At 41.3% G+C, this 26,129-nt stretch overlaps 2 protein-coding genes across 2 annotated transcripts; both read left to right on the forward strand.

Annotated features, from left to right (window-relative positions):
* The first annotated feature begins 2,242 nt into the window (after positions 1–2,242).
* On the forward strand, positions 2,243–20,683 carry LOC139659989 (histone-lysine N-methyltransferase SETDB1-B-like). Its single transcript, XM_071538027.1, has 19 exons — positions 2,243–2,524; positions 2,975–3,158; positions 4,251–4,408; positions 4,559–5,122; positions 5,474–5,641; positions 7,221–7,425; positions 7,585–7,658; positions 10,385–10,575; positions 10,724–10,847; positions 14,393–14,504; positions 14,897–15,086; positions 15,274–15,626; positions 15,802–15,918; positions 16,446–16,615; positions 17,365–17,493; positions 17,845–18,081; positions 18,444–18,619; positions 19,987–20,075; positions 20,557–20,683. The coding sequence occupies exons 2-19, from the start codon at positions 2,980–2,982 to the stop codon at positions 20,675–20,677; spliced, it is 3,357 nt and encodes a 1,118-aa protein (XP_071394128.1). The 5' UTR covers positions 2,243–2,524; positions 2,975–2,979; the 3' UTR covers positions 20,678–20,683.
* A 521-nt stretch (positions 20,684–21,204) lies between these two features.
* On the forward strand, positions 21,205–26,114 carry LOC139659988 (dual specificity protein kinase CLK2-like; the record flags this gene model as incomplete). Its single annotated transcript, XM_071538026.1, has 6 exons — positions 21,205–21,356; positions 22,281–22,486; positions 22,629–22,914; positions 24,081–24,171; positions 25,066–25,132; positions 26,057–26,114. Coding segments are annotated over exons 2-6 (708 nt in total), but the record flags the coding sequence as incomplete, so codon positions are not given.
* Between the last annotated feature and the right edge of the window lie 15 nt (positions 26,115–26,129).

Below are 26,129 nucleotides of genomic sequence, written 5' to 3' on the forward strand. Positions count from 1 at the left end.
TAGTAGTAATGCTAAATAGGACTTTAAAGATGTAAAAGTTTCACACCTTTAAGAATAAAAATACTAAGGAATAACTCTGTAACTTCCATAAGTTTTGGTCACAGTTTTGGTGACAGCTAATCAACATTGATCTGTTTTGTTAAGATATTCAAGGCTTTGCTCTGCTGTGTTCCTCAAAATAACAACCAGGCAGAGAAATGATGGAGACAGACCTGTAAATAATCCTAGAGCAATATATTAAGGATGTATGTGGCATAATGTTTTCTTGTCCTATGTGAAAATAGTAATATTGAATCTGAAACAGCGTGACCAAAGCTCATGAACAACAATGTTTCCACTGTCACAGGAGACTGTCTGAGCTGGACCCGTGTGGCATTCATGCAATAAGACCTTCTATGTGTTTACCATCGATGAACACCAAGACCCTGCTACAATAAGAAGTGTTATGTCTGTCTGTTCAGCGGCCCGGTGTAAGCTCCTTCATCTTTGTTTGTGATATGCTGGTCGTGCCTCAGCCATCACCATCAACTGAATAGTGTTATGTACTATTCTAACAAGACTGCTGCTGCTGAACTGACAAAAAAAACCCCAAACAAACCTGTGAATTAAAAAAGGCTCAGTGATCATCATCACCCACATGGACCAGGCTGCTCGGCCCGTCCTGCCCCAGCTGGAGGTGGATGTGGACCTGGGCTTCGCTCTCTTCTTCCTCTTCCTGCTGTGTTTCTTCCTGCTGGTGACGGTGGTGCGCTGCGCCCAGACGGTGGTGGACCCTTACGGCTCCATCTCCACCTCCACCTACCAGGAGGAGCAGATCACCTGAGAGGCAGGAGAGACCACACACACACTGCTATGTATATGTATATTTCTGGTTCATGCCAACTGCCAAATGGGATATGGCTCAGGAGTCTGTACATCACACATAGGGACACTGTTCAACTGTGGTAATGCACACATCCTGTGAAACCAACCAAAACTGTTAAGCTCTCATGGAAGTCACAAGAGATGTAGTAGGTTGATTTTGGGTGTATTTGACTTAAATGTCTCTTTAGGATAGCCTGTTAGTGGAGTGAGTTACCAACAGGCTATATCCATCCAGGGCTTTTAGCATTATTTAGTGCTGACTGAGAATATTTGTGATGGGGTCACAGTGTAACCACCCCATCACTGGATGAGAGCTCACAGATCCTGTTCCTGAAAGGAAACACTGGGACTGCAATCCTCAGACAGAAGGACAACATTCGGTAGCTTTGACTGAACTCTAGCTATTGCGTGTCACAGAGAAGACACAGCTTTAGTAGCTTATTGGAAAAACTCTGAATCAAAAAGTACTACTTTATAAAAGACAGAGAATGGAATGACTAACTAATGAATGGAGTTGATTGATATTTTGTACAATAAACGATTTGCATGCATTATGTGTGATGTAGCCTCCTCTATATTTGTGTGATGTGCTTTTTTGTGAATCTGTGTGAGTCCGCACCAGCTGAATGGACTAAAAATCAAAAAGTGATTGTATTGAGGCTCACTACTGACATTTGGGCTTCGAGCAATATATAAATACCGATGATATAGGCTACAACGGTTGGGTTCCACACAGGTGGAAATTTTTTTTTAGTAGTATATTCTTTTTCCATGCCAGAATGGCCTACCAGGGTAAGAGTGCATAATTTGTGCTCTGTCTACCTAAGAATAAATAGTTAGTTAAAGGTTGGTTTCTTCTTTCTGTTTAGAGTTGCAATCAACCGCAACACGCCCCCAATAACGGCTTTTATTTTGAACATTTCGAGCGAAAACTCCTTTGTCAAGCTGCCCAGAGACAGCGAGAAAAAGACAGGAAGTTAGGATTTTGCCTTCAAAATAAAAGTGTAAAATCTGTCACGTTTGGAAAAAAGTAAGTTTTGGCGCGTAAAAAGCAACAAAATTCCTACCAGAACCCTAGTGGAATCAATAGATTAATTATGGAGCGAAAATGTAGCTGTAAAATATTTATTGTGCGTGGTATTTCCTGATGAAAAAGGATAATGGTTAAATGTAAGCCTGTTTGTTTGTTTTTGTTTTTTTACTTAAACATCGAAAGTCTGCCTCCTAATAATATCACATACGTATTTTCACTTTCATTTCGTTAACTTTATAATACTCAAAAACGCTTTTTTTTGCGGATATTTTTTTTTAAACAGGAAATGCCTACTTTTATTTTCGTGGTGGCTTCATACTGGTAGTCGCACACCAATTTGACTACAGTACAACTGCTCAGGTCCCATCAAATACCCGTTTTAGATTATCAGAATAACTTGATTTAAACACAAACGGTTGTCCTTCTACTGTTGATAAGCAGTCATATGTGTTAACTGAAAGCAAGGAACTGAGCATCGACGGGTGCTAGCTAACATTACTCACCACAAATGTAACATTAACGTTAGCTAACTTCGGCTAATGTCTGAGATAACGTTAACTAACGTTAACTGATATCGGTGGGAAGTGAATCTGTCTTTTTGAAGCGGGAAGCCACACAAAACAATCGGTAAGCTATGTGCGATGATGCAAATGTAAAAATGTGTTGATGTTAGTATTAAATTAGACCTCTGGTGAAATTCACACATCCGTGTCTAGATGGGCAAGTAACAGCTAACGCTAACATGGCGACTGACTGCTGTAAACTAGTAAAAGCAGTTGATTTGTTAACATACATAATAGTCAAAGACACACTGCCTTGCCAAAGGTCAAACAGCTGTTAAGATACCTTCAGTGAGTCAAAAATATCACGTGAATTTCTTATATCTCATGTCAAAACATCCCCTGAATGCTTGTCTTAGTAGCCAAAACAGTCCAAACTTGACATCTTCCTTTCCATGCCAGTTAACACATCCTGTTTTTGTATTGCTGTGTCCTACTAACTACTATAACCATAGCTCATCCACTGTCACAGAGTGGAGCCTCAAAGCTCAAGCTATCCATTTAAAATGTGTTGCAGTGGTTATGGAGGGTGATGAAGGGGAGGAGATTGAGATGACTGAGAAGGAGCTAAAGAAGTGGATCAGGGAGAAGGTGGAGAACAGCGAGCTGGTGGACCTAGATGTGATGAAGAGGTGCCATCTGCTGCAGTCTCTGGTTGAACGGAGGGAGAAACAGGCTGCCACTTTCCTCAGGCTCTGCGAGTGAGTGTTCTGTTCTTTCAGCCTCTCATAAAAGCCAGATGGAGGTTAACAGCATCTTAATGCAGAGGAGTCTAATGAAGAAGCATAGCAAGCACGGTGTATTCAGGGACCCTTGGATTCTTCCTTAATTTTCGCCCCATTTCAGCTCCGTCACAGTGAAAGAGTTAACCTGCTTGAGCTGAAAGTTCAGAGCTTCACCTGTGTCACTCCTTGTGTGGAGCCCCATGTTTTCCACCATGTTGCACACAGAATGTAGTACTACCTGTGTTAATTTAAAGTGTGTGGACTAATGATGATGAGTGCTGGAACACATTTGTCTGTTGCTACTGCTTTGTTTTATATTCATTATCCATTGGACCTTGCACTCAGTCTAGGATATATTCTTGGACATTTGACCTTTTTTCTGAGTTGTGTGTTATTTCCTGAGCTCCGTGTGAATTGCCTTCTTCATGGGATGGACCCAGATCTAGGGCTGGGCGATAATTCAATATTATCATTTATCGTCTTTCAGTGGAATCATATCGTGATGATATGAAGATATTTTGATATCGTGACACACATTTCTGCTGTCTAAATTGATGATGACAAGCAAATTTTACTTAAAAACTCAGATAAAATGAGGTATGGTAGGAATATTATTTGAATATTTCTGTTTTGTTTGACATCACACCTAACATCACCATTCGGTTCAATGAGATGAACATTAATTTGATTATAAAACGTGATTTTGCATACATGAACCATATCGTGGTATATATTGACATCGAGAAAAATCCTTATAATTATCGTGAAATTGATTTCAACCATACACCAGCCCTACCCAGATTATCGTAATATTCCCAGGTCATGTGTGTAAAAGGGGCATTAGTTTCCATAGAAAGAAGGAAAGAAAAGAGTTCTACTGGGATACATGTGATAAAAAATCAAAGCAGAGACTGGTGTCTTTTCATAAAATAAAAGTTTTTGTTTTTATTTTTTAAGAGTAACCAGGTGCCTCTAGCTTGTTGGAGTATAATCTAGTCTTCCCTCAGAGTTTTCTGAAGTTTTTGCTTGATTCATATTCTCGCTGGTAACATTGATTTTGTCCTGCAGGTCAGTGGCAGAATGTGAAGCTGTAATTAAGCGACTGTACAGTCTGCTGGGGTGGGAGTACAGAGACACAGATTCTGATGACGAAAAAGTGGGCAGCTCGAACTCCGCCTTTAATATTGACGACGACGACGATGATGATGATGATGCCATAGAATGTGGTAAGGAGCAGATCATTATGCTGTGTTAAGGAAAACACATGTACACATAGTAGGTCTGTGTATTGTTTATTGATCACAACTTTAACCGGGCGAGTTGGCGCTTTGGATTTTTGCAAGCTACAATTTCACCTGTTTTTTTTGTCTTTGTAGATAATATGCCTCAATCCCCATATGAGGCTGTTCCCCCTGAGACTCAGGCCTCCAGCTCTCTGACTACTAACAGACCTACTGCTGCATCACGACGACGACGACTGGACAGCAAGACTCGGGATACAGATAAAGGCAAAATGCCACAAAGGGAGGAGGCTTCTAGTTCTCTAAATCGAGTGAAAAAGGCAGTGGTGGTCCTGAGCAGACTATCTGAGCATACCATACGTAGTGCTCTTCGTCCACCAGTCCCTCAGCTGGACAGCAGTGAAGAGGAGGACCTGAGCATTTGTGACTCTGACACACAGTGGGAACCTAAAGATGACTCTAGTGATTCTGATTGCTCGAACTCAAGCTCAGAGACCAAGTCAAACAAGAAGAAAGGAACGCATCAGAAAACTAGAAAGCTCAGCACGGATGATGCAACAAAAACATCAAAACCACAAGCAAACACTGACGCCAAAAGGAACGCCACAAACAACACAACCACACCACAAGGAAACACGAATGTAGCGAAGAAAACAGCAGCAAAGCAAACAACCGCCACAGTGCAAAAGCCAAACAAAGGTAACCTTCCAGCTTTTTCAGTTTTTGAGTGATAGATTCCACTACTGCTGTACCTGAAAACTATTCCTTATGTTTATGTATCACTCCCATCATGGAAAAAAGACACAAGTGGAAGTATGAAATTTTCTCTCTGAAAGTGGTCATTTACATGTAAAGCAGCCTAGTTAAGCCTCCATAGAGCAATTTTCATGACCTTTGAACCCTTGACGTGTTAAAACCTTGGAGACCTTTGGAGATAGATGGTCTTCATTTGACAACAGTGATGTATGCCCATGAAAATTCACATTTTGCAATCCGTCTTGCTTGTCAGTTTTAATGTAACCGTGTTTTGTGGTCCTTCCTTGCCGACAGCACAGCCGTGTGCACTTGTAGTGTCGAGTCTTTCCCAAGCCCCCAACCAACCTACAGTTCCCCCCTCTGGCCTGCCACAGGATGATGTCATCGTAAACATGGCTGTCCTGGCCAGGAGGGGGCCCTTGAACTGGCAACGGGGAAAAATACGGGAGATAGTAACAAAGGGTAAGAATACGCATGAATTCTTTTTGACAGGTAGCCTACTTGTCTCATTTGGGGAACCATGTTCTACAGTTGTCCCTCAACTAGCCGAAAAATAGTGTTGTTAGGGTTGTTTTTGTGTTCCTCACTGAAACCAAATGGCTACCACAAGCTGCAAGCTTGATACCTGTTTGCTTGAATGAGGAATGCTACGATTTGATTTTCCATTCTAATACAGAAAAGTTGTGTCCACATTGTGAAAGGAAAAGAAACAAAATTCGGAATGTCAAGTAACCCTGTCAAGTACGCTTGTATCATCAAATTATTCGTTTACTCACAAGACATTCCATTATTAATTCAATTTTCAATAATACACTTTGCAAAAGAGTTACTAAGTGCTTTACAGACAAAAATAAACAAAAGAAAAAATGATCAAAGTGACATGAATGAGTAATGGGGTTACGAAAGAATAAAACAGGAAAACATGACAGAAAAATAAAACACTCTGTAAGCCCCTGTCTGTAAAATATGATTTGAAAGGTGACATTGACTATGTTTACATGCACAGACAATTTCACTCTTAACCTGGTTACTCAATCTGGTTTTTGGGTCGATGCATGTAAATGTCATAACTTTGTTAGAATAACCTGGGTAAGCTCATACTCGTCATTACGAGAAATCCTGGTTAAGATGCCTGGCTCACTCCATACTGAATGCATGAATATGGCATGTAAATATCTTATCGCTTTCATTTTTGGTTTTCAGACTTGGCCCATTTTGATCTCAACAAAAAACACAAGTTACTATCTAAATTACTAGGATTATCATTTCTTTCCCGTGTAAATGAAGTAGCCTACTATACCAGAGTCAAAGAAGGTGGGGGTCTTTTCATACTTTTTTTGCTGGCAGACCATTCCTTCTGTGTTAATTGGTTTATTCATGGAAACATGGATACTCAGTCGCAGTCAGTATCAAAGTTGCATGTAAACAGCTTAACCTGAATAAGACCTTAACTGGAGTATGGCCATTAGCCAATAGTCGGGTTACTCTGTGCATGTAAATGTAGCCACTGTTTTTGCCGGTCTAAGCTCCACAGTTAGGGTGCTCCAAAGCGTGGCTGCTCTGGGGAGTCAGTGGTAGTAGGTTCATGCTGTTCTAGTCCTTCCCCAGGGTTACAAACGATCTGGTCTCAGTAGAACACAGTGACACCGTACCATTTCCCTCAGAGGCTCATCATGACACATTTAATGGCCTGTAACGCCCTCAGAGAGAAGGACAGACCTGGTGGGAAATGACAAAGTTTAAGTTTTGTACATTGTGACTCTGGCAAAAGATTTCAAAGTACAAGTACCCCCACAAAGATGAGGAGTTTGTTAATGAAGAGCTAAGTGTTGGGTCAGGATGTGAGTGTAAATATTTGAATTGATGGATGAATTATATACTTGTACATGTATTATACACAAAAGTAGACTCCCACAAATGTCTAATATGCAGATGTGACATTGTTTAGAGACAGCCATGTTTTTCGCTTATATAATTAGATTGAACCACAAACAAGTAAAAATTAGACCAGCTTTATTCATTGGTGTTGTATCCTTCGCAGACGATGGTAGGATGAAGTACAAGGTTGATTTTGAAGAGAAGGGGAGGAGCCTGGTCTCCGGATACCACATTGCCTTTGACAAGGTCCCAATGCTGGAGCGGCTGTACATCGGTGCTCGTGTGGTGACCAAGTACCAAGAGGACAACCAGTCCCGGTTCTGCTCTGGTGTCCTGGGAGAACTCCCCTGTAGAAAGAACCGCATGAGGTGTGTGTGTGTGTATTTATATGTTAGAGAGAGTGAGCGTGCTTATCTCTAGGTGTGGCATTTTTTAAAGAAATTAATGCCTCACAATTTCTCAGATAAAATCCAGTTAGATAGATTGTTTCAGTAAAGATATGGTTTGATGCAAAATTTATTTTCTAGGTTCCTGGTGTTTTTTGATGATCACACCCCCTCCTATGTCGGCTTGCCTCTTCTTCGCCTGGTATGCAGACCATGTAAGTTAGACAGCAGAATACACACTTTTGTCACATCTCCTAATCTTGCTCTCCCTCCTCTGCTTCATCCATTCATCTGCCCTGAAAATGACACTAATCTGCACCCTAACCCTACCGAAAAGACTCCATATGAACTTATTACACAACCACAATTATTACAGGGTGGACCAAGGCAGGATTAATGCAGAAGTTGAGTGACTATGGCAAAATATGAAGTCACTGAGGACAGATCTTTCTTGAACATTTTAGTAGAACATCTCAGCATCCACTGCCTCCACAGAGGTTTAGGAGGAGTCAGCTTTCAGTGTTAGCTACTGTACCTTGGGGATCCACCGTTGCCACCAACATTAACTTTTTTCCCTCCAGTAATCTGTATTAATAACTTCAGGACACAGAATGGAATAATATTACCTTTGTCTAAATTTCCTTGTTTGTAAGGCTGTGTTCACAGTATTCTGCACCTTTTTTTTTTTTACATTAAAGTCAGTGGGGAACAGCTGTGGATGAATGTAGTGGAATTTCTTCTAAAGTTGATGAGAGTGCTAAGTGTCTAAGAAATTACCACTATCACAGGGTTCAAGATGTGATGAGACAAAGTTCTTTATTTGAGAGCTCTCAGAGAAATAGGGTTAACAAGTTACAACAGTATGCACTGCTGCCCCAGTTCTGAAGGGTGGTTTCTCCTCTCTACCCTTTATATTGTAAAAAAAATTATTTCTCTTGGGAGTCGTCTCCTCCTATCAAGGCACCTGGAACATTTCAGTGCTTCATTGTTCAGGAAAACAGGAAACCTCTGTAAGCTTCAGTTAGTTTACTCCTACGTGTGACCTTCGGACTTTTGTATATCAGTGGTCACAGCCTGGTACACAGTATCTCTTTGTCAGCTGCATACATAAGCATAATATTCTTTCCGTAGAGGAATACATAGTTACCCACACATATGCATGATATACTTTACTATGAAATGAGTATGAGTATTTTTCTCTCACAATTAACAGCAGCTGCTTTTGAAAAAGTACAGTGGCTGGCTTCTTTTTTAGTCCGAGCTGACGGTTTTCTAAGGTTGAGAACAGTTGAACTTTTTAGTGGAGCGCACACATGACATGTATCACTTTTTTTGTGAGCCAACCAATCACAATAAAGAAGAGATGAGGTTTCACGTTACCTAGGCAGACAATTTACAAAAACCTGAATGAAAACGGAGAAAGCACCAGTAGAAAAGTTGTTATTTGGTGATTATAAACAGTCAGAATGAGAGCACAATGGCTGTGTTATGAGGGTTTCTGTTAAGTGTCTGAGACCTAAGCACTGTTTGTTGATAGTAGGTTCTACTTCAGTTTGTCGTGGTGGAACCGTGTGCATCATGCCACCTACGTTTTTATCAGCACCAAATAAGGATGAGACAGCAAAAACCCTAATAGTGTGAACACAGCCCAAATTACACGTACAAATTGTAGACCCACATTTTCCAATTAAAAGTAAGAAGGTAGTGCTAACTGCAGACCCCAGAATCACCTATTTTGGTGGTTGGCAATTCATGAACACTTTAGAGTAATGCATACTAAAAATATAAATGTTTACTAAATATCTCTTGAATATCACTTTAGTACAAAAACAACACAGCAAAAAATCATGCAACCAGGATCCAAGAAGTACACTTGACTTTCATTTCTCCCCTGATGAATGGCCTGCCTCTCCGTATCTATACATTATATACTACATTAATATCAACAGATACACACAACACATAAATTGTCACTTGTAAATTATGTCCAGTAAGTGAACTAAGACTAAGATTTTGAGCGTGGAACGGTATTTCAGGGCTTGTGCCCTTTATTATCCATAAGCCATTTGTGCCATTTGTGCCATATGAACCTTCTAGGACCCTTAGGACATCTGGGGCTGGCCTACTGGCTGTCCCAAGAGTTAGAACAAAACACGGTGAAGCAGCGTTTTGTTATCATGCAACACAGACCTGGAATAACCTCCCAACAAGCCCCAACTCTGACCACTTTTAAGTCAAAGCTAAAAACTTTCTTATTTTACGCTGCCTACTCTACCCTGTAATGGCTAAAAACTTATCTTTTCAGCTTAGCTTTTAAATAACCTTAATTTTAACTCTTTCTGTTCAGGATCCCAACAGAGCTGACACGGGCAAGTACGAATTTTCATTCGTCTTGTCCAGGTAATGGTTACTTGCGCATGAGTGAACACTATATGTGGGGGGGACAGAGCTTTACCCTGTATGATTCTCATCCATCTGTGGATGGTGAGGTTTTTGACCAAGAGGAGAATCTATGATTCTCGTCTGCCTTAGGCAGTGAGATCTGACGTAAATATCAGATCAAGAGTAGAATCAGGAAGGACAGGGGAAAAGAAAATTACAGAAAAACATATGGGTTCACTCACAATGTGCATTTAAAAGTGGGAGTATTGTATTTGTTGTGTTCTTTCATCTTTCTATCTCATTTGATTTGAACTGCACTAGTTTACTTTTTAAGTCTTTTATCTTTTGTATCTCTTGTCTGTACTTTTGCACTTTTTAATTGTAAATCTTTTACCTTTACTGTATTTTTATCACTTTGTAAAGCACTTTGAATTGCCCCAGTGTATGAAATGTGCTATACAAATAAAGCTGCCTTGCCTTGCCTTGCCTAGTGTACTAATAGGACGTTCCAGTGAGTAGAGGTGCCAAACCCCTTGTTTCTTTCTCTTGTCCGTGGCAGTGAAAAACGTATTGGAGGACATCCCAGACAACTGCCACAGGAATTTCATTGAGGAGTATCTGAAGGTGTGGCCGAACCCGCCTCTGACCCAGTACATGGTCGGACAGATCATTAACGTGGAATTGAATGGAGTCCAGAGGAGCTGTCAGGTGCAGCAGGTCGACTGCAGCTTGGTACATGTTACTTTTCAGGTCAGAACCTTCAAACAACACTGTTAACCTGTTTATAGTATTATTTATTTCCAGTTGGACACTTGTGATGTTCTTTTCCTGTTCTTTTTGTTTTTATTGCTGTGATGTAAAGGCAGTGTGTGCGTGTGTGTGTGTGTGTCATACTCAGGATGATCAACATAAGGAGTGGATCTACCGAGGTTCCATTTGCCTGGAGCACATAAGCAGTTTGAAGAAGCATATGGAGAAGGAGGAGCACAAGGACAAACCTGCCTCCAAGCCCACAGTCACGGGTAAATCATAATCTATTTCAGGAAAATAATCATCTATCTTGGATTAATGATAATTTGTCTTTGGCCATGACTTGGGTTTGGAAAAAGATTTAAAAGCATCATAATCAGCTGGAGGTGATGGATTTGTGGAGAAACATTACCTGAAACAAATGCAGCCCAATATATGGCAATTACGATTCACAGTTATGAGTTGAGCGCGCATGAATGACCCAAATCCGGTGACTGTTTTTTTTTTAACTGGCCATGGTTCATGGTATGAGGGACATCACGTCATCATGGTGGCGTCTGTCTGTCTGTCGGAATTTCTTGAAACTACTATAACTCACTCACTCTCTTAATACACATAAACTGGATACATGTTACATGATACACTCCTTAATACACATAAACACTATGAATTGCTAATTAATGCATTAATTAGCTTAATTAATAACCTAATTAGCATTACTGGTTATTTACTATATCATGGTGATTATGGTGGACATTAAGCAGCTCAAGTGCCTCTTTTTTTTAATTTAACAGTGTGATTGACCAATCACCGATCCGATCGCGGATAGAACGCATTTAACCCGGACTTTCTAGAAACAACAACGGCATCATGTAAAAGTGCACAGCAAACATAAAGAGTTAAATTTCAATATCACATCGGTGTGTAACAGGTGGTTCTTATGGCCGTATGATATTGCGGGCCTAACCATGGGTACATACATCAGTTTTCATCCAAACATACTGTATTTATCATGTCAGTGTGTGGTTGGTAACTGAGGTGCTAACTCAGCACGTCAGGTAGCAGGTGAAAATGTTTTCATTGTGGCAGCATAAGCTGTGGTTTCTGTCCAGTACATAAAACTGTTTTGATCACATAAGCTAAGATATTCATAACATCATGTCATAAATGAATATCTGTGAGCGCTAAGTGGAAATTGAACATTCCAAATTAATGCAATAAACACTTTCAAAAACGCTCTGTTCAGAAAGGAAAAAACAACACAAAAAATGACCAGGTCTGTCTGCACTGGCAGTAAATAAAACACTACATTCAGTTGCTTTCAAAACGCATGTGAGCATAAATTAGGAATGTACTCCTATAATGTGAACAAGCAGTTGGATTACCTATTTATAACATCTAGCGGCCGATTATGGTCAGTGGGCGATTGATCGGTGGGCGAATGATTGGTGCATCTTTAATAAAGATGACTGTGAAAGTTGCAATTTTATGTTACCTCAGTTGCTGAGATGTGACGTTTACGGGACGGAGAGCTGTTTTAAGGTGTTATGGTAAAAAACATGTTTTATGTTACTTTTACGCATTGTGTGCAAATACTTTGTACTGAACAAATATACGACTTTTGACTAATAAATTAATTAAACATCAATTACATGCCTGATATTCATTTTTTCCTCTTCATTCTGCTGCTGCAGCACAAAGCACCTCTGTGCTGTAATAAAACGAAAAACAAGAAAAACTACCTCTGCAGGGTCTGCTTTTTTATTACGTGTGACCAAAAGCACTTGAATGCGCGCCAAGTCGTATTTGACCTCTGAACTGAGAAGCAGGAGCTTACGAGAAGCACCTGAAGGCAGTATAACAAAGACAGCTGTTTATTTATCTGTGTCTATTAGGCTATCATTTTGTTTTTATATTTCTGAATCAACTTCTGACTCAGTGCATGTGCATATTGACCTGTTGATTTACAAATTACAAACTCATGCATTATGTAGTAACAGAGCCTTATTTCAGAGGTCTTTGTTGTCAGACAGGATTTTGATTACTGATATGAAGCAGCCAATTACTCAATTTTACAGGTGGCCCGTTGCCTACCTTGCTTCCCTATTGCTAGTTTCATTTAGTGTGGTTATGTGTGAAGTTGCAGGTCTGTCACGAGGAAGACCAACCCAGCTTTGGTTGTCTAGGATCGACCTTTTGGTTAAACACAAATCAAGGAATGCTTTGGTTCGAAACAAATGAGAATTCACTGTGGCAGCTTTAAACTCTTTAGCACTGACTAATGGCAAACCCAGATTTTGCTCTTGGCTCTTTGGCTCTTGAAGACCATGATGCCATTGTGCAGAGTTCTTGCGTTCTTTACTATTATTGACATTTTTTACTTTTTTCCTATTTAGTACTCAAAGCATGCTTAAATACACTATCTCTTTCTTTTAGGTTTCTATTCATTTTTAGTACGTTCACTTTCTTATACAATTCTTTTGTGATACCACTGGACTATACAGTATGTGATTGTCTTACATTCTGAAGAATCTCAGCTGCTGGCATGTCGGAGAGGGAAGAGAGCAGGGGTGGAGGTGAGACAGAGAGGAGCTTTAAACCCTACCTTTCATTTATCAACATGGGGAATGTGAGATCGCTTACAAACAAGATGGATGAGTTTGATCTCTGCTTCGGTCTGGACGCAGTAGGAATACCGGCAATGCATCTTAATGCGCTTCACAGAGACATGAACGGAATAAATGGTAAAAGGAAAGGAGGGGTCTTGCCATTTTTGTTAACAGTAGATGGTGTAACGGGGCACGTGCTCTTGGGAGTTGTCACATGCTGCTGTTGTTTACATTCTGCCCTCGGCTGACACGTGTGCAGTGTGTGACGTCACCCACTCAGTTGTTGCAGGATTAAAACAAAACCTCCTTGGGTTACAGATGCAACACAGCGCCTTCATGGTAATGTCTGGTGACTTGAACCATGTCTCCCACTTCTGTCTTAACACCCAATATCTGAAATGCAAGACTAGGGAGGACATTGAAGGACTCTCACATTGCATTACTGACTACATTAGATCCTTTTCAAATCCCATGAAAACAATCTTTCCAGATTAAAAACCCTGATTAAAAAGGGCATTAACAACAGAAAATGATGGCCTTTAGGGTGAGGACAGGGGGGAAGTGAAGTTTGTCCAAAAGGAACTGAAGAGGATAATGGACAGAAAGAACACCTACTGGGAGAGAATTGATAAAAAGAACTGCAGAGGAACAGTGTGAAGGAGGTGTGGAGTGAGATGAGTGAGTGAATGATCACTGGCTATAAGCAGTCGGACCAAAAGGGGGAGGGGAACCAGAGGGCTGTTCAGTTCTCACTTCAGTTCTCGCCTGTCTTCCCTTGCTGAGAACCAGAAGGGGTTACTTGTACGTCAGACATCTTGTCACTAGGGGGCCCAGTGAAGGGAAGACAACATGATAATGTGGATCCAAATGCAGCCCAGGACAGAGCGAATGAGTTCAAACTGACGGGACCTCGCATACCACACTGCCCACCTGTCCCCTTCTGTCACCGATGACACTGTGACAGACTACACCATGCTGCTACGTCACTGCATAGGGGTTGATTTCTTACTGATTCAAAACATTACAGCTTTTCATTTGTAACTACTTTGTGAAAAATATCTAAAGTCCACTTTGACATTATTCTAATTTTAAACTATTTTTTAATTCAGATGGTAACACCGCAAAATGCTAGAAACAGTCAAAGGGCTTGAAAACTTGTAACTCAGGACTTTGTATTTATAGTAACACTGTTTTTGCCTTTCTCTCAGGTTCAACTCAACAGACCATCCACACCAGTCAGTCTCAGGCAGACTCAACATCAACCTCCAAACCAACAACAAGCATTTCCGCAGACAAAACCAAACAGGCAGTGATCTCAAAGTCAGTGTAATTAACATTTGTGTGGCTGAAGTATTGAGCATGCACAAACATAGCATATGAGACTGAATGTAGTTATTTATTTTGATGAAGAATGATACTTCAGAAGTAGTTTTCTGTGTAATATGAGTATTCCATGGTCTCAATACAGGGATATTTGAAAATGTATGTGCTCTACAACGTATTTTAATATTCTGTTATTTGAGTATTTCTGTCTTAGTGTTGTACATACCATGTAGACCTTGAACTAGTTGGTAAATAATATATCATTATGTTATCTAATCCTTTTTTAGCACGCATTTCCATCCATGAGACTGAATGATAAATTAAATTCTGCACCGTTTCTTCTTGTTAAGCTTTATTTTGACCATACCTCTATACTCTTTTTTACTCAGGGACCATGAACAAGATGTCACCATCCAGACTCATGCGATGGTCCCCTATACTCCGCATCGCTGCTGCCCAGCCTGCCTGGACCCCATCAGGCCGGAAGGCGGCATGAAAGAGCACCGTGGACAGAACCCACTGCTTGTGCCTCTACTCTACAATTTTCAGCACAAAGCCCCCAAACGGGGCAGTGGCCAGGTAGTCAGGCTGTGTTTTAATGAGGCTCAGTTATTGATGTCCTTTATTTGGTTGATTAAGTCTTTTAGAACAAATTGCTGAGAATCTTTTCCTGTATTTGTAACAGATTCATGCAGAATAAGAAAAAAAGATGTGATATTCTCTCATTTTGCTCTTTATTTGATTTCCCGTTTCCTCTCCTTCAAAGGTATTGTCCCAAGTGTACTATCGCACTCCATGTGGTCTGCGCCTCCGTAGCATGGCAACAGTGGAGGACTACCTTTACCAGACTCACTGCGACTTCCTCTATCTGGAGATGTTCTGCCTGGACCCCAATGTGTCTATCAGCACCACCTACAAGCCCCTGCCCTCTAAGATCTACATCGTAGACCTGGCCATGGGTAAGGAGAACCAGCAGGTGTCCTGCATCAACGAGCACAACAACATCCGGCCCCCGGCAGTGACCTACACCAGCAACTACGTGGTTACCGATGGCATCTCCATCAACACCAGCCACGACTTCATGGTGGGATGTGACTGCACAGATGGCTGCAGGGACAGGTGTGTGTGTGCGTGCGTGAGAAGAATCCTTTGTATACTTATGTAGTTTAAAGAAGTAGAAGTAGATCTTTAGAATCTGAGTTAAAAAATCACATCGCAATGACGTGTAACCATAGCCATATTATAGTGGATGCTGAAGTCGTAACTGACGGATGTATGTGTGTTTGCTGCACAGTGTGGCCTGCTCCTGTCGTCAGATGACTGTCCAGACCACTGCTCTGAGCCCCGGGGGACCGGAGGACATCAGTGCCGGCTACACTCACAAGAGACTTTATGGTTGTGTAACTACTGGGTGAGAGTTTAATTTCCTTTATTACCTGTCTGCTTTTCCCTTGTCTGTTTGTTATACATTCATGGCATTCCTGTTTTATTGAAGGTGCGCACACAACAAATTGGTATTCAAAAATACAATATAACAGATACATAACAGTGATATTTAAAAGCAGCAACTAATACATTATGTGAAGTTGCCTATGAAGACTCTTTGAGATGAAGTCTCTGCTCTGTAGAGTCCCTCCTTTTGTTCTCTCTTCATTTGAGTCATTAGATCTGTTGAATTCAGTAGCTGTTGTACTCCAAAAAACAAATTTATTCCAAAATCCTGACAGCACTCGAGATATTTCAATCAGTCAGCTAAATTTATTTCATTTTCATGCACAACTACTGAGAAGGCTGCAATGTCCAGCTGTGCCACAACTATGTTAATGTAATGAATTCAATGAAGCCGAACGATTGAATTGTCCTGAGAGCAGTCAGAGTTTTTGAAATAAGTCATTTGGCATGCCTCTTACCTCCCCTCCCATCATCTCCTCTCTGCAGGGTGTATGAGTGCAATCCGCTTTGTCGTTGTGATCGTCGTATGTGCTCCAACCGGGTGGTGCAGCATGGCATTCAGCTGCGGCTGCAAGTGTTTAAGACTCGCGACAGAGGCTGGGGTGTCCGCTGTCTGGACGACGTGGCCAAAGGCACCTTTGTTTGTACCTACAGTGGTAAGACTGACACTAGGTTACTGCAATTATGCAGGAGTTTTATATTTTGAAATAGTAAAATTGGTGAAAAGTGGCTCCTTTTTTCCAGTAAGATATCAAAGCCTCACCTTTTTTTTTTAAAGTAGAGTGTCCAGAGTATGGGAAAGACAGGAGAGAAGGCTCTGGAGGGATTCAATCCTATCCTATGTGTGGGCACAGAGCTGGAGATCTTGGGGCACTTTCACACCACTTGGGTGCGCACCAAATAACCGCAACAAGACCACCTAAAAAATTAGGGTCTTCCAAGTGAACTGTGGTACGGTTCGTTAGGAATGAGAACGTAATCAAACCAACTAAAGTAAATGATCACAAAATATGCGGTTTTGTGGATATGAGGAGACTGATGTGAAATCTGATAGCCAACAATTACTCATACTTGGAAAGCCTAGTGTAACAGAATGAGCCGTGGGCAAACTGCAGTCTCAACTGATGTTCATATTTAGCTATTTCTTCATCAAATTATGACAAAGAGTGCAGAAGAGTGCAGAAAAATCATGCTTGGACTGGAATTGGATTTGTTTTGACTAACCCTTGCCACCAAAATTTCTAACCCAGTGCGATGACGGGTTACCAGCACTGTGTTGCGACTCCCACGCCATTGTTTATGTGGATAGTCACAAAGCAAAACATCATAAGTACGCTGGTAACATACCGCTATAATGTTTGTTAGGACAAGTCCTTATCTTTTCCCTCTAACTTTTTATCCTCAGGCAGAGTTGTACGTGGTGAGAAGAACACACATTCAAACTTGCACTGTGCCAAACTAAACCACATAGAGGGAGTCGAAATTCACAAGGAGGATTATGAGACTGAGGCCTATTGTTCAGAAAGTGAAACAGGTATAGTATACAAACAATTTGGTTTTCCTTCTCCTTCTAGAGGAAGTGTAATTTGTATATTTTTTGTCATAAGTAATAAATGCCCAGTTAGCTTCGCAGAGTATATGTAGTGCATAGAATGATAGACAGCACTATTTTAAGAATCCTCTATCCTAAATCAAAGCACTGCAGTGTTCAGACTGAAATATGAGAGTGAAGTGATGTATGTCAGAGATACCATCATCAGGGAGTAAGGGCTTTGATCAAGACTAGGGACACTGCCAAGGTGATGTGGCAATGGAGGTGTGTGAGATACAAGGTTTGTCCCTGTTCTTGTCTCTGTTTTCATCCTCATGTTCTACACTCTATCAGCAGAGGACCTGGTAGAGTCCAGACAGGACAACAATGCTGGCAAAGGAAGTGGTGATGATGAAGACAAGAATAAGGAAGAGCTGGGCGACTCTGAAAACAAGGAACTCACAGACGCCCGTGGCGGTGACTCTGGTTCTGGCATCCATGGGCACAAAGTATCGTCCATTGAGAAAAGCAACATCACATGCAAGAGTGCCAAAATACCACAAAAGGATAAGAAAGTGGAAACAGGACGAAGTAAGGGGGGGGGGGGGGTTGTTAATGTGTAGACCACACAGACCTTGACATTCATTTAAAAAAAGTTATTTGGCAAAAAAAAAAAAAAATTGATTGATCAACCGATCTTGCTGCTTAAGTCAGTGGGTCATATCAATTTTCACACATTTTTTGTTGATATATCAGAACATAGAAACAAGGTATCAAAGCCATATATATTTTTGGTTTATCGTTCTTCTTTGACTTGGTGATATGTTGATGAAACGAGGATAGAGTCAAAGATAATTTTTCTAGTGGTGTTCCATGGATGTGCTGGGTCTTTGTTGATGTTTGTTAAATCCTACATTTTCATATTCTTCTTAATTTTCTCTCTAAAAAAACAGCAGCCTCTAAAGGGAAAAAGCCTAGAGACCCTCCTGCATGTGAAAAGAAACAAAACAAGTCTTCCACTGCAATCACCATGACCACCCCAACCTCCACCAGAGGGTTATTTGATGGGGAGGAATACTACTACATTGTGGATTCTACAAAGGAAGGGAATGTGGCACGCTACCTCAACGTGAGTTCTCAGTTATTCATAATCGTACTGTGGTTATGCATTGCAGATAGTTATTTTAGTTAGTATAGGTTGGTCTGTCAAAAAAAATGTTTTACTGGTTTTTCATTATCTATATCTATTGATACTGAACCTGCATTGACATGAGTAATATTCTTGTCGGACTCGAGGGAGAGTTTGTAATTTATTAGTTATGTCATTTAAGCCCCTCCCCCTTTCCTGACTGGCTGTATTGATCCTGAAGTTGCACTGAGATATGTGATCGTCTGTATCTGTTGATCACAGTCACATTTAAATGAGTGACTGCGCGTTGGACTCAGGAGAGCAATCCCGACGCTGCATTGAGATGTGTGACGCTCGTTGGACTCGAGACCCATTGATTGGTGATGCCATTTAAGCCCCTCCCTCTTTCCCAATTGGCTGTTTTTTCATTGTTCGTTGGTCCTTCAATGTCCCAGAAATATGTACAAAATTTGCTGTGCTGTGTTCATCATCGGACTCGGGAGTGAGTAACCTATTGACCGGTGATGTCATTTAAGCCCCTCTGCCTTTCCTGATTGGCTGTGTTTCCGTTGTTTATTTTTATTCATCAATGCCTGGGGATCCGCCAGGAGCAGCTGGAGGAAATGTGGAGGAATTTTATGAAGAAACTCCGTTATTAAAGTATCAAGTTGTATTAAGCATATGCATATGGGTACAGCTTACAGAGATCGAGCAAGTCTAAGGTCTGAGGCTGCACTAACAGAAAAAGATAGATCAAGGCAATTTATGCGGCGGAATAAACAAGTCCATGGGAAAGTACTGATGTTAGGGCGCAGTTGCAGAGGGAAATACTGTATATTACTGTGAATCAAAATACAGAGTGGACAGTGGAATGTTAATTTACTGAGTAAATTATTAAATGAAATTACTGAGGTAGGAGGTGGGCTTACTAGAACAAGTGTTAACAATTATCATGACTATGAATTCAGACACACAGTGTATAAGTACAGAGTAGCTACAATGTATGTGCAAGTAAGGTCGTGCAACATTCCTCTACAGAAGTTGCAGGGGGGGGGGGGGGCGTCCCGGTGGTTCACCAAGTAGAGCATGTACCATAAGGCTCAGTCCTTCCCGCAGCGACCCGGGGTTCGAATCCGGCCCGCGGTCATTTGCTGCATGTCCCCTCTCTCTCCCATACCTTCCTGTCTTTCTCTCACTAACTCTGTCGAATAATAATAATGCTCAAAAAAAAGAAGTTGCAGGGGAAAAGGAGGTCTGTGTTGTCCTGCTTGCCCTGATGCCACAACGACCCTGACCCGGATAAGCTAGAAAATGGATCGATGGTAATCAAATATTGAGTTAAATGGCACTTCCTCTCTCCCTTACAGCACAGCTGCAGCCCCAACCTCTTTGGACAAAATGTCTTTGTGGACACACATGACCTTAGGTTTCCCTGGTTGGCATTTTTCACTAACAAGTAAGTGTCTCTCTTCTTCAGAGTGTCTGTCTTAGATTTGTGCAATATCTTTCTTCTTTCTTGATTAATGTATTGCATATGGAAGGAGGACATAGTTTGTTTGTTGTTTACTGTGCCAAATGTTGACAACTTGTTTGGGGGAGGGGGAAAGGAAAAGTGTTCATTATAATTAATGTGTCATATGTTTGTCAGTGGCTGCAGTGGTACTTCATGTGGGCAGTTACAGTGTTCTTATTTCTTTTATTAGCTTTCATTCTAGCATTTTGTTATGCTGTTTATTGTGTCCCAAGTTTGCTGCTACTGTGATAGTTGAATGTCCCTCTACCATCTGTCTATGCATGAAGAAGATAAAGTTATTTGAATGGTTCAATGTTTGGATGTGTAGGATAATGGATAAACAAAAATGATCACTCTCTTGCTGAGTTTTTACTCTCTCAGTCACTAACGTTGTCTGTTCTCTCCTCTGTCTTGTGTACCTCAGGCACATCACAGCTGGCACAGAGCTGACCTGGGACTACAGATCTGTGATAGGTGGTGCTGAAGGTGTTTCTAGAGGTCTATGCTGTCGCTGTGGCTCCAAAAATTGTTGTGGCAAATTGTGAAAGAATGTGGAATATTTGTTGTTCAAAAAGGTTAATATATTTGTATTACTGTTTAATGAGATATTTCCTTAAATAAAAAACATATTGATTCTGTTTTTATTTAACCTTCATTTAACCAGTTTAGTCACACTGAGATTAAGAATCTTTTTCCAAGGGAGACCTGGCCAAGAAAGCAGCATCAAGACAAACATGGAAGTTGCAGACCAGTAACATAGAAAAAAATGTATGTAATGTAATGTAATGTAGTGATTAGTCAAACATAAATGTCTGCAACACACAACACGCTATCACAATTGTCTATTAATTCCCGGACTTTATAAACTTAGATCCAATGAGGGGAAATATGACATTTAGACTTTAATATAGATTTTAGTGTTTTATTTTCAAGAACTAAAAGGTTGGCAGTGTACATAGTCCTCAGAAAGGTGCCGAACAAGTCAAGCCAGCTATCATGACTGTTGTTTACGTACTGAACGCACATTACATTTTCCGCCAGGGAGGCGTAGCACCACTAGTCTGAACCTGAACTAGCTGTGGTCGCTTGACGGACAGAAAAAGCTGGCTGCTTGCTAGCAAGAGAGCTTGCAGATATCGGCTAGCGAGAAGGATTGAGAGGGGGAATTGAAGCGCCACCACGGATTTCTTGTGGGACAAACGCACCGGCCTCGCTGCTAAAACGGTAAATGTAATTTGCGGTCAGTTTCTGTAATAAAATAAGCCACAATCGAATCAAATTCGGACCAAATAGCTAGCAAGATAGCTAGCGTAAATGTTAGCTGTTTAGCTGATAAACGTAGGCTAAGATGGCGGTCAAATTAGTTACGTTAGCTAACGTTGCTAGCAAGACAGGCTAGCCTTGCTGCCGAATCTTGGTTGGCTTGGTGATTTAACGTTAACGTTGTTGTTGTTTGAAAAGAGTGACAAAATTTGCTTATTGAGATTGACAAGCTCATTGAAACCAACTGCAATGTTGCTAGTAAGTTACTGCACCATCTTACGAATAAAGACACACAAACGTTAGCAAAATCAACATTAGCCGACGTTTGTTATGCAGCTGGTAAGCTAACGTTAACTTTAGTTAACGTTAAATCTCACTGGCATAATCGTAAATATAAAGTCAGTTTGTTGTTTAGCGTTACTTTTGTTTTGAGAGCGACATTAGCTAGCCAGTTTAGGATAGATAGGATCATGCTCTTCGTGGCTTTGAGGCAGAGATTAAAACATAATGCTAACTTTTAAAACCAGAGTTGCCCATCACTGGATTTCACTGGATTTTGTCTATTCAAACATTTGAAGGCTTCAACCCCGCTCCAACAGTTGTCAGTCTAGCTGCCAGGCCACTATTTGTGCACAGGTTGATGGGATGCTAAATCCTAATGCTCCAACTCAAAACTTGCAGTGTTGAACTATGTTTTCAGTGGTTGGTTGGATTTAAATTTAGACCTCCCAAACAACCACGTTTCTCACCAGAATGTCTTTATAACCCTCATTTGTTTACCAAGCTGTTTTAGTCCTGCTCCCACCCCAATAAACACTGCTACCTCAAATAAAAACCCATAACTGCAATGATAATGCCTTGTTTATGTTCCTCCATATTTCCTAGATGCCTCACACGAGACGGTACTCGTCCTCGGACAGAGACAGTCGAAGCAGCTACCAAGATCGTTACCGGGACAGGGACAGAGGGCGCAGACAACGGCACCGGAGATCACCTTCTTTCTCCTCTAGCAGTGACAGAGAAAGAGACAGAGACCGAGACAGAAGGGGACGGGGACACAGACAGGAAGGAAGTTATGCACGCTCAAGGAGGTATGTTTGTGTGGTTGGTGAGTGTTTCTGTGGGTCTCTATGCTGAAAATAGTGACAATCCTGTGGATGTAATTGTGCTTTTGGACAATCAGTTGGTTGTCAGTTTTCAGGTTTTACAGTATGCCTCTTTCCTCTGATTCAGTCGTAGCTATGACAATCGCTCAACAGAGCGCCGGCCTTTTGACCGAAGATACTGCGAGGGATACAGACGCTTGGATCAGAGCCGAGAACGAGACCGCGACAGGGAAAGGGAGCCACATGGAGCAGCTGAAAGTTACTATCCACGCGACTTCTCCCCAAGCATGTACGACTACCGACGCGGCCGTGAGAGGGAACGCGAACGGGACGAGTCGTATCGGCGGAAAGGCAGCAGGCGTAAGCACAAACGAAGGCGGCGTAGAACCAGGTCCTATAGCCCATCCTCCTCGGTGAGTACAGCCCGACCCGAGATTGTGTTTTAACCCTCCTGCTCCTGTCTCTTTCCATCTCTCTGTCTTCTTTCACTCAGATCTTTCTGTCTCTTTCTTTCTCTAACCCTTTCTTCTTCACAGCTCCTGGACTTGGTAAGTAGTACAATCTTTATGTTTTGTTTTTGTTCTGTCGGCAGGATTTTATTTTTATTTTTTGTCTGAATGGGCTTTGCTTAAATTGGCGTTTTCCCTTTCGTAGACCATTTTCAATTTTTGCACTCATACTTCTATCGCAGTTCATGAATGATCAACCACCAATATTTGCTGCTCTGGGGATGCACAGTCACCATCATTCTCTTACCCCTTCCTTTTGAAACCTTAGTTAAAAGGATCACATTTACAACATATAAACAAGGCAAAGTAGACCCAGGTAAGTGTGGTAACAGTAGGCTCCAAGAGCAACGAGCGTTGGAGGTTGACTGCTCCTGAACTTCAATGGAGATGAGCATGCTGAAAAGTGAAAATGTCCTATCAAAGTGCAATATTGCTTTAATTTCAGATTTTTATTTAAATGAATTGACATTTAAAATGTCCTAGATTTATTAACATGCAGTATTCTGTGTGGGTTATGTATGGCCACACTTTTGTATAAAGACATAAAAGTGAGAAACGGGGTGAATTTGATGTAGTATATCTTTTGGACTTACCTTTTAACTATTTTCTGCTTGATTGCCTATGGTCCTCATTTTATTTCCCATCTTGGATAATAGTCTTATTTAAACTGAGAAGGCAACCTGATAAGTTTTAAATTAGTTATACTACTGTCTTTATTGGTTTTTGCGTTGATGAATGGATATGCCGGTTGCTTCCTTGTTTGTAAGCAGCTGTGGTTTAAAGGTAGAGGGGGGAGAGGAGCAGAGGACAACATGTGATCTTTGACTTGTTCCCTTGCACTATATCCCTATCGTTATATATTTCCTTCACGTGGTGTCATGCGTGAATCGCCCCATGACCACCAAACCCACCTACAACCACTACTACATCAACTACAACCAACACCACCCTCCTCCTCCCTCCTCCTCTACCTGTGCCGCCTGATGCCGTGGCTACGGCTGCCCCTGAAAACCCCCTGTCCCCTCCGGTCGTGTCGTGACCTGCTGATGGCGGTTTGGGGCTGAAAACAGCGGAGCGACAGCCGGACGCGGGCACTGAGTGTGAGGGACGACGAGGAAGGGCACCTGATCTGTCGGAGTGGGGACGTCCTGCAAGAGAGATGTACTCACTGCCACTACTCTATCGTAACCCTTCTCCATATGAGTATTAAAGCATAGAGCATTTACATGACATGGGAGTGCCTGATGATGATGATGCCTTGCTAGAATGCTCTTCGCTCTAGCTGAAAAAGCAGGGTGGATTGCAAGAATGTTGGAGATTTTGAGAGGGACTTTAGATACTTTCTTCTTTTTGTTCTTAGGATTTTTAGATGTGGAACATGTTCTGTGTTTCACAGGCTACTTGACTTTCCTAAACTTAGCATCTCATGTGCAGTTGCTTATCGTCTCTGTCGCGTTTTAGTTTAAAACTCAGTTACAGGTTTAAATCTGTAACTAATCAAGCTAGTTATCTCTCAGTATGAGGGTTTCAGCGGTTTTCTTTTTTTTTTTTTTTTTTAAGTAAACATCTCACACCCACCTCACCTATTTTGTTTTTTCCTAGTACTACCAGAATACATACAGACACTGAATCTATATGATCACTTTTGCCATTCTTTGCATCATTCACTTTTTAGTAGGAATACGAAACATTTTTGATTCTGTCCAGTTTTACCCCTGTGTCCTTTTGGGCAAAGCACAGCCACATCTTGACAGGATGCGCCCTTATTTTCGATGGCTGCAATTGGTCATCATGAAGGGAGCACTCTATTTGCGTCCTTATTATTTTCTTCACATGTATTGTAGTGCTATGCATTCAATTATCATAGATTAACTCAAAGTGTTTCAAGCCTGCCAGGTTGAATAGGCAGCCTTTTGAAAAGGGGATGGGCGATAGCATTGATACGCCTGTCACACTTTTGCATTATGTATCCCTACTTTGGTCCACATGTCTAATTCTCCTGTTCCTTCTCTCCCGCTCTCTTTCTCTCCCTTTTCTCTCTGTCTTGTCTTGCAGATGAGATTGTCAGCACTCTGGGGGAAGGCACCTTCGGGAGGGTGATGCAGTGCATTGACCATCGCAGGTGTGTATCAGCTGAAACTGAAAAACAACAGCTGTCAGCCTCAGTCTGAGAGCCTCTCTGGGGTCCTATTTCTAAGACGCCATTAGGGAATACCTGTTCACTTTGCTTGATTTTGAGAAATTAGTATGTTTGCATAGTATTTGTCAGTGGTTAGACTTAAGCTGAATGAGTCTTTTGTTTACTGTTCACAATGAGTAGGTGTTTTTTTAAAACCCCTCCATCAGTTCTTCCCCAGCTTTAAGCAGATCCTGTTTTTGCTGCTGTTGTGGTTGTTGATCACATGTCACTGTTTTACTGCAGGCAGATTAGCTCTGCTGTATTTTAGCCTGCTATGACTGTGGGCCTCTGTGCAAACTGTGCCTCTCTTACTATCAGATTAATTATGGAAGAAGTGTTGTCCTATGGCAGCACTAGAAATGCACACCAAGGAAGTTCATTTTCATGGTCAGCGCCTTTAGCAAGTGATACTTCAATGTAAATTCAGTGTCTATCCAGCACCGTAGGAACTGGATTAACTAGATGGAACCTTTTGGATGATTGCGTAGAGTGGGGAGTGACTTCTCATCTTATAAGTGATGAACTAACTAAACTAAACTGATATTGAGGTCTCTCTTCCATAGAAACTGTACTACTACTAGGTAGTTTACATTGATCTTTTTCTCCTAGACCCAAATAGATGACTATTCCACATAGTGTTTTTTTTTGTGTGGTAAAATTCACAGAGACTTTGTTGCCAGAGGCAAATTATTTGACTGTGTTAAATAATTCTTTATTCAGTTTGAATAAGTTCAAACTGAAACATGTTGTCATGTTGTGTCTGGATTTCAGTATAGCAGTCAGATCCTTCTCTGGAGACTGCATTTATTCCCCCATGTGTGGTGTTTTGTTACCTCTGTTTGCTTCATACTATTTTGTGTTAAACAGGGGAGGAGCCCATGTCGCTCTGAAAATTATCAAGAATGTGGAGAAGTACAAGGAGGCGGCTCGCCTGGAGATC

This window comes from Centroberyx affinis, unplaced genomic scaffold (genome assembly GCF_046629955.1).
Source record: "Centroberyx affinis isolate AG114_WGS23_722 - 3 ecotype Tasmania unplaced genomic scaffold, CSIRO-AGI_Caff_v1 ptg003185l_1, whole genome shotgun sequence".
Taxonomy (NCBI): Eukaryota; Metazoa; Chordata; class Actinopteri; order Beryciformes; family Berycidae; genus Centroberyx; species Centroberyx affinis.